The 8,584-nt window shown below is 37.2% G+C and overlaps 1 protein-coding gene across 1 annotated transcript; it reads right to left on the bottom strand.

Moving 5' to 3' along the window:
* Nucleotides 4,619-8,346, bottom strand: LOC109848150 (40S ribosomal protein S8). The gene is made up of 4 exons (XM_020417517.1): nucleotides 8,226-8,346; nucleotides 8,065-8,137; nucleotides 6,635-6,968; nucleotides 4,619-4,798 (listed from the first exon to the last, which is right to left on the bottom strand). Exons 1-4 carry the CDS (start codon nucleotides 8,227-8,229, stop codon nucleotides 4,619-4,621), a joined length of 591 nt encoding a protein of 196 aa, XP_020273106.1. The 5' UTR covers nucleotides 8,230-8,346.

The raw sequence follows: 8,584 nt of genomic DNA, 5'->3' as shown, positions 1-8,584 counted from the left end.
AGCGAAAGCATATCAAAGAAAGTTCAATATTTGTAATTGGTGTATAGTGTCAGTACTTACGATATAATTGGCGTATAGTGTCAATACTTACGGATATAACATTCTCTTATACGACCGTGAATTCTTAAATGCCAGTGAAGGGTACTGGTGGTTCTATCATGGAAACTTGAGGAGCTTTTTCAGGACTTGAACATGATGGTCAATTGATATGCTGGTATTTTGTACTAAAGATTAGCCTCTGTTACTAAAGTTTTTTCTTAGAATTTAAGAAGCACAGCCTCTGTTACTAAAGTTGAGCCCAGTACTGGCTAACTGCTATATGGGTATTTTGTACTGCAAATATGTTTTTACCAGGTTCAGATTGAAGGTATTATCCACCAATTATTGCCTTGTGATGGTTGATGGATAGTATAACCAGGGCAATAGTTATTACGCAAGAAAAACTCAGAATGTTTTGTAATGTTTCTAGCGCTTCAATTCTCTGAGTTGGCTGATGGTTCACTCTACCAACTGCTATCTACAGTCTTGGAGGAGGTTTGATGAGTAATAAAGGCAGTTTGGTTGTCCTGATATATTAAATCCTCTGTCACATATGCAGGTGTTCATGTAATTGAGGATGGTATTCATAATCATTTAGATCAATGTTGAAGCAAGAGAACTCTTATTATAAAGGGAATGAGTGCTCAATAACCAGGCAATGCGGGCACACTCTCCCCTCAAGTGACTTTGGTACAGTCCTAATTAATACGCGTGGGTACAACAGTATTATCACGGGCGTTAACAAATGACAGAGGAGCATTTGAACAATATAGTTATGAAGGAAGTTTCTTCATGGATAACCTAGATTGACTAGATGATGCCACGTAGACTTCCCTATTTACCCGATCTAGCCCTCGAGCCAATACAAAATAAATGACAAGCTAAACCTAAGTCCAATTCATTCTCAATTTGAGAAGATTTCCACTTTTTTCCCATAATCATTGCTTAAGCATCGGAGGGTTATCGGGACGGTCATGTCTAGATGCCTTCTAACAACTTGTTCAGTGATTTACACGAGAAACACCACAAACAAAATGAATATCAAAGGAGAAGGATGGAGTCGCATGTTCTTCGTAGGTTCATACTCTCTAGAGATTGAAAACTTTGCCTAGAACAAGAGTAAATTTCACATCAGCCCCTTAACTTTTGGCATTTTTTGCCAATTTCGGAATAACAACAAAAACTATTAAAAATGGCACACAACGCCAATACAGTTTTGTCAGATAACCCTCAGACCTAACGGCGTCGTCTTTAACGTCCTGCGTCATTGCGATGGATGCGTCATCTTTAACGTCCCGCATCATTGCAATGGATGTGCCCCCTTTAGCGTCCCACGTCATTGAGATGGATGCGGCGTCATCTTTAACGTTCCGCAACACTGCGACAGATGATACTGTTGGAGAGATCCAAAGTAGTCTATTTTTCAAGAAATTTGATCCGATATATTCAGGGATCATGCTCTCTGGAACTCCGCCATGAACCATCTTACCCGTCTTCAACTCAAATTTCATCCACGGACTCCAATTCCGTTTCCAAAACCGACCAAACAGAGACCCAGGAAAATATACGCAATCCTCCTCCTGACCATCTGCTACTTCCATCGAAACCGAGCAGTTTTTACTTAGAAACAGCACTCGGCCACCGAGACTTCCAACTCTCGACCAAATCTTGGAACGAAAATCAGGTGTGAACACTCTTATTATTGTTGTGCCCGTCGACGCTACAGCGTCAACCAATATTAAGTCCCCGTCAGACTCGGCCAAGATTTCCCACGCAACCTCATCATCACTCCTCGGGTACCTTCTCATACCATAAACGCTGGTATTAGTAGGAGGAGGCAGGCATGGATCAACAGCTAATACCCTTCCGCCTGAATGTCTGCAGTAGAAGCGTCCTTTGCAGAAGACGATCGAGGTTATCCACCACCAATCTGGCAATTCCTTTAAATAGGTCCACCGCCCAGGGTGGGTTGCTCGCCACAAGAAGGCCGAACTGGTGCCGGCGACAATCACACAACAAGAAGGATCGTCAGGAGGGGAGGACACGCATCCGGAGAACAAGTAGCGGGAAGTATAGAGATCGGTGAGTTTTATTTGGATGCCAGAGACAGGATTCGCCAAGGTGAGGGCCGCGTAGTCACGGTGCGAGTCAAGGAGGAGAAGCCAACCGTGGGAGGAACATAAACAGCGAAGGCCAGCAATCGGAAAAGAGAGATGGAACCTGTAGAATCTTTGCTCGAAAGGGCTGTAACATGCCATCGTAGCTTCTTGTTGTTCTTGTTGAGGGGGGATGAGGAGAGGGAGACGGAGCAGCCGAGGAAGAGGAGGAACGTGACCGTGATATTGGTCTCTCTGTATCGATAGCCATGCTCGACACACGGCCCCGAAACGGACTTGGTCGGAGATCGGAAGGCGGTCGAGTATCGTCCCTGCTACATCACTCGGGAGATCCTGCCAACCCATATTGATTTTTTCACTTTTTATTCGAGATTTCACTTGTACCACATCAGAACCAAGTTTTTTTTTTATTGACAATGTATCATTTTCCTTGGAAGCGTACGATTTCATAACCTTGTAGAGGTAGGGTTATTGACAATGTATCATTTTCCTAAACTACTCATCCTAACATAAACCGAACGCCTTTCCTCATTTAGTTTGGAGATCTTATCCTTAGGGGGTGTTTGGTTCAATTTCTAGAAATTATAGGAAATATTTTCCACCTAAAATATGATTTCCTTGTATTTCCTAAAAAAAAATTATAGAAAAAGTTTTGAAAAATCAAAAAATACAAATTTTCTTGCTTTTTGTACTTTGCTTATTTGGTTCAAAACAAGAAAATAGCTCATACCTTTATAGAAAATAACAAGATTTGGTAGGTTTTTAATTAAATATGATATGTGTCAGATTTCTAGAGATTTCCTCTCATTTTGAGAGGAAATTGCTTTTTGTAAAATTTGGTAGGTTTTGATATTTTATAGAAAACATTTCTGTAAATTTTTTGTTGAACCAAACACAATTTACAAAAATCTCTAAAAAACTTTTAATTACAAATTTGCTATTGTCAGATGTTTTGAGAAAAATTTTCTCAAAAAGTGTGCAACCAAACAACCCCAAATATTAAGTACGTGTTTCAAAATCTCATTAGAGATCGTATTAAATTAAGAAACCTTCATTTAGTTTGGAGATCTCATCCTACTGGAATAGAACGTGGGTTTTGAATTCTCATTAGAGATCGTATTAAATTAAAAAGCCTCACTTAAAATTCCAAGCAAATCAGAAACTGCTGCTTTATCTAAAAGGTAAACATTAATAACATTGCTCGACTTTTAACCCACAAATTGTAAGCACATGTTTCAAACCCCTCAACAAATTTTAGCCGTTTGAAACATTGAAAGCGGATCAGTTGGCAAAGTTTTATGCAGAACGACTCTGAAGCTTATACCTTGCGGCAATAACGACGATTACAAGCTTCGTAATATAAGCTCAAGATACCAAAATCTACAAGAAAGACTCGAAGCTCATACCTTTTCCTGATGATGGTCTTAGCAGGGGCAAGCAGTAAAACATTTACACAACAGTGATTCCTTGGCATACTAAACAATATCACGAACATTAAATCAGGTGAATAGATACAACCTACAAGCCGTAGACTAAAAGCCCCGTGTAACTACCAAAAGGGCAAATTCATACGGCAACTAGACGAAGCATTTTTCAGTAAGCCTTAATGAGGTCGGATAGATAAATCAATCAAACATCAGCACACCAGTTTAAGGTGAAACTTCCAGATAATTGGACGAGAAGAAAGTAAAGCAAGAGCCATACGAGTATCTCAACTAGCAACAAAGTCAAGATGTGCCCATTAACAAATAAATTACCACATTCCATTAGGTCTATTACCCCAGAAAAGAAACACTTGGTTCTAATTGCAGCAGACAACTACAGAAGTTTTTAGTGCATATCAAAAATTCCCGAAACAGAAGACTACCATCCGAAATTCTCTCTCTAAAGAAAATTGCAGAACAAGAGGTTATACTTAGGCAGCTCCAGCACCACCCTTGCCCTTCTTCCTCTGGAGCTTCTTCATGTAAAACCCTAAAACAAGCAGTTACCAGGGAAAGAAAGTAGGAAAAGAAGGGATCAATCTATTAAAAATCATGGGGTTTTAGCATATTAGACCCCGAATCTTTGTTAGTTCTTATATATTAGACCGCCATATCTTCATATTTGTATGGAATGAGGGTTTTACCTAAAACAACTTAATAGATTTGAATAACTTACTTAAAACAACTAGATGGACTCGGGAGGTCTAATTTAGAAATGTGAATATTTAGTATATTAATATAGAATTAACAAAGATAGGTCCGTATATAACAGAAACCCAAAATCAGTACACTAAGAGATATGTATCAGTGCAAGCACCAAAAATAATTATCAACGCAATCAGACTACTAGTACAGCGCCATCACCAACTATTGGGACACTTGAAGGTCTCCTTCCTCCTATATGATTTAACTACAGAGAAACCTACATAGTATTTATTTACCAAAAAAAATACGAGAAATTGAGAAAAGAGTGATCACTTACCCATCAGCTCTGCCACACTGTCCAGGGCGAGAAGAGATGGCAGCCAACAATCTTCCACCGCCAAATTGCTCCTCAATATGAGGGTCTAGGGTGCGCTCCTTCTGACGCTTCTCCAACTTCCTAACGACATGATTACTCTTTTTTGTTTCTTCTGCTGCCGCGGCGGCATCAGCCTCCTAAATGTGTAAATATCACCAAAGAAAAGGAAAAAGTGAGGAAATGGACAGATAAATGATAAGGTAACATATGCTTACATGAAAAAACGACCCTCTGCCAAAGAAATAAGGAACGCTAAACACCGTAGTACTCAGTAGGTTCTCTAAGGTGTTTTTAGACTAGATTGATAGATCTATGCAGCGTTGCTGGCACACTTAATAACTTTACCGAGTTATAGTGACAATTTATAACCTAGTTAGCAAAATCATCAGATCGCCCTACTAAGTTGAATGCAAAATTTGGTACTGTCAGCGTGGGCCAAATACAAAACAACAAAGACAAAAACACAAGGTAATGCCTTATGTACGGTTCAAATCACTCTTACTGGAACAATTATAACAAAAAATGCTATTTTAGTGTAATATTGCACTGATATCCCTTCTTGAAGAAAATGTTTTGTTGCTGCAACAGATTAGGAGTAAGATGAATATCTAGTTAACAACATCAACCAGTATACTATTCAAGTAAAAAAGCATTAACCATGCAAGATAAATAAGAGTAGAAAGATTAGTTCTATGTAAAAGTTGGAACAATTTTAAAAAAACAACGTAAATTAGCAAGTTATTTCAGAACAAATCAATAGAGAACTTTAAAATACTCCTCAATATCTATTCTGTTAAATGATACTCAGTGTCAACACTTCTATGATTGCTTCAGATAATAAATAAAAGCAATAAAAAGTAGGTCGATGTCCAACTAAGGAGGATCAAAATATCAGAGCCATGCAATAAATTAACCTTCATGATCCCCCAAGGTTATTAAAAAGCTAGAGGGAAAAAATGATCGAAATCAAAACAAGTATGATCCTGTAACATGATAAAGTCAAATGCCAGATAAACGGATTGCTAACTCTCGGACACTGTGAAAACCAACCTTCGGAACACTATATCAAATGCTGAGGCTTCTACACATTTAATTACATTTACCCAACTTTTGATGAAGAGACACAATGCTTTGACAAGTCTATATCATACTTCCAACCATAAAAAGACCTATCATGTAGCATATGCATATTTCTAATATCAGAAAGCATTAAAAAACCTCCACTTATAATAGACCAACAAATTTCTTTTGTTGGGTTCATAAAAATAGCATTTTTCTGATCTTCCTTACCAATGTTCGCATTAAACCTAGTTAACAATGGAACTCATGGACAACCAACTTTACTAAGAAAAAATTTGTCAAAAATACAAAACCTAACTTTAAAAGCATGATGAATTCTGAGTTTTCAAGCTCCAACATAAATTATTAATACACGATTAGAGCAGAAGCATATGATGGAAGTCATTCAAACGTTGAAAACAAAATATCAAAAACAATAATTGATAGGCTACAATAAAATACCAAATTAAGCACAAGAATTTGCAAAAGAGGCATATGGCATCCCAATTATTTATCCCAAATCAACAATTATGCAATTAAAGTCCTATGAAAGATGAAGTTAAAAATAGAGATTAGTTTACCACGATATCTCTAATAAAAGTATCGCATAAGCCATAATGTTTCCAGTCGTTATGATTATTATTAGGCTTAACAGTCATTCCTAGTCTTGATAAAATTAATATGCTTTTTAATTGAATTACTTAATTATTCCTAAGTCAACTAATTTTTACTATTTATTAAACGTATATATGTGTGACGCAGTCTTACTAATTAAGTTTTATTTGATCTATAAGAGTTCCTAATCAAAGAGGAGCAAGGGGATAGATTAGCACATCAGAAAAATGTAAGTAATGACCCAAAGCAAACTGAAAGAAAAAATTGATGCATAATAACAAAGAAGAGAATGTTGATACCTCAGTAGCTTCCTTCTTGGCAGCAGTAGTCTTCTTCTTCCTTCCAATATCAACCCCATAGTGCTGAAGGTACCATTGCTTAAATGGAGCAGCGTCAACTTGAACAATAGCGCTCTTAACTAGAGTCTGTGTCCTGACAAGCTCATTGTTGGAGGCATTGTACACCACATCAAGAATACGGGTCTTGCGAGTCACTGCCTCACTTCCCCATGAGTAGTTACCCGTATCCAACCTGAGTGCCCTCCACTTGACATTTCCTCCTCTGACCCGAATTCTGCGCACGGTTTTGTTGCTGGATAGCTTTGTATTAGCTGGTTGCCGTCCCAACTCATACCTTTCCAAGTAAAGAATAAGAAACACTCATTAAGATATCACTCAGAAAAAGAATTAGCAGAGTATGCCTACTATATCGAAGTAAACAATAACACCAATAATCGATGGTTTCTGCAGATGAGTTATGCAATATTTTATAGCATCTGAGATTACTAAATAGTTCCAGATTAGCTCAGGATTAGCAATTATGTACTGAATTAAAATGAATTAAGGAATCTAGCAATTGCAGTAAAGAACAAATCATGATAATTCAACTGGCCAGAAAATTGTAAGCATATGCGTAACTAATTATCAGAAAAAGCTTAATAAGACAAATTGCATATCTAGTAAAATTGATAAATCATAAGAAACATTGCAGTAGGAAAAATACAGAAATAATGCAACATTAACAAATTATCAAATGCATGCAATTTTATGAGTTGAAGTAAGAACAAACTCAATATGCATGTGAAACCATGCAACAGTACAACAATATTAAAATAAAATTGAAGACTCTAATTAATGTGATGTGCTGTACAAATACAACTTCACAAGAAGGCATGTAACTAGTTACGCACAAAAAAGAACTTAACAAGCCAAACACAACTTGCAAATGCCGTGAGAGATCAAATCATGATATGTATCAACATCAAAAACTAAGCTATAATGCATCATAATCATCAAATCCATGCATTTCCTTTAAGTTAATCGACCCAAGCATATAATCAATATGGCAAAGGAACAAACCAGCATTAGAACAATGCCTCTACATGAAAAATTATAACTTGAGGACTTAAACTAGCATGACAAGTTATAAAAATACAACTTCACAAGTACACGCGTACCTCATTACCCACAAAATGAACTTTATTAAATTTATGATAGAATGAAAATGCTGCAAAACATTAAATCATCAGCACAATGCCTATAAACATGAAAAGTTACAGCTTGATGACCCAAACTACAATAATTCATTGAAAAAACCAATTTTCTAGTAAATCTGCATTCTAGTAATCCAAAAAAAAACCTAATTCCAATCCATGTCACCAATAAATTACGCAGATCTAGACCCTAACAGATCTAGGGTTTGCAAAAGAGAAAAGCTATAGGCCACTCACTTTCGCTTCTTTCTCCAAGCTTTCTTCTTGCCACCAGTGGCCCTCCTCTTGTGCATGGAATCACGTGAGATACCTGTACGAAATCCAAACGGTAACGGCCATTAGAGACTACAGCTAAGGATCGAAACGAGAGATCTTAGGGTTTTCGATGTTCTTTTTACCCATTTTCTTTGATCGGCGGCGGCTGAGGCTCTCTCCTCTTCGTGCGAGAACACAAAACCCTAATTTGATTTGAGCAAGAGAAAATCGCCACCCTTGAACTGAGGATTTTATAGAATGTAATTGGCCCTGGGCCTGGGCTTTGGATTACACCTTGGTGTTTGGGCTTTGAGAAACGTAGGCCCGATTAAACCTAAAAAGGTAAAAAGAAGTAAATTACACTTACTGTCCATCTATATTAGAAGAAATTTGCAAAATAGACCTATTTTACAAAATATTTAGCAAATCATACTTTTTTATTAAATATTTAGCAAAATAAATCTTATTTTTTGCCAACAGACCAAAACAGACCATTCGAAAC

The sequence above is a fragment of the Asparagus officinalis genome, chromosome 7 (genome assembly GCF_001876935.1).
Source record: "Asparagus officinalis chromosome 7, Aspof.V1, whole genome shotgun sequence".
In the NCBI taxonomy this organism is placed as follows: Eukaryota; Viridiplantae; Streptophyta; class Magnoliopsida; order Asparagales; family Asparagaceae; genus Asparagus; species Asparagus officinalis.
This window is presented reverse-complemented; position numbering and strand designations above follow the sequence as displayed.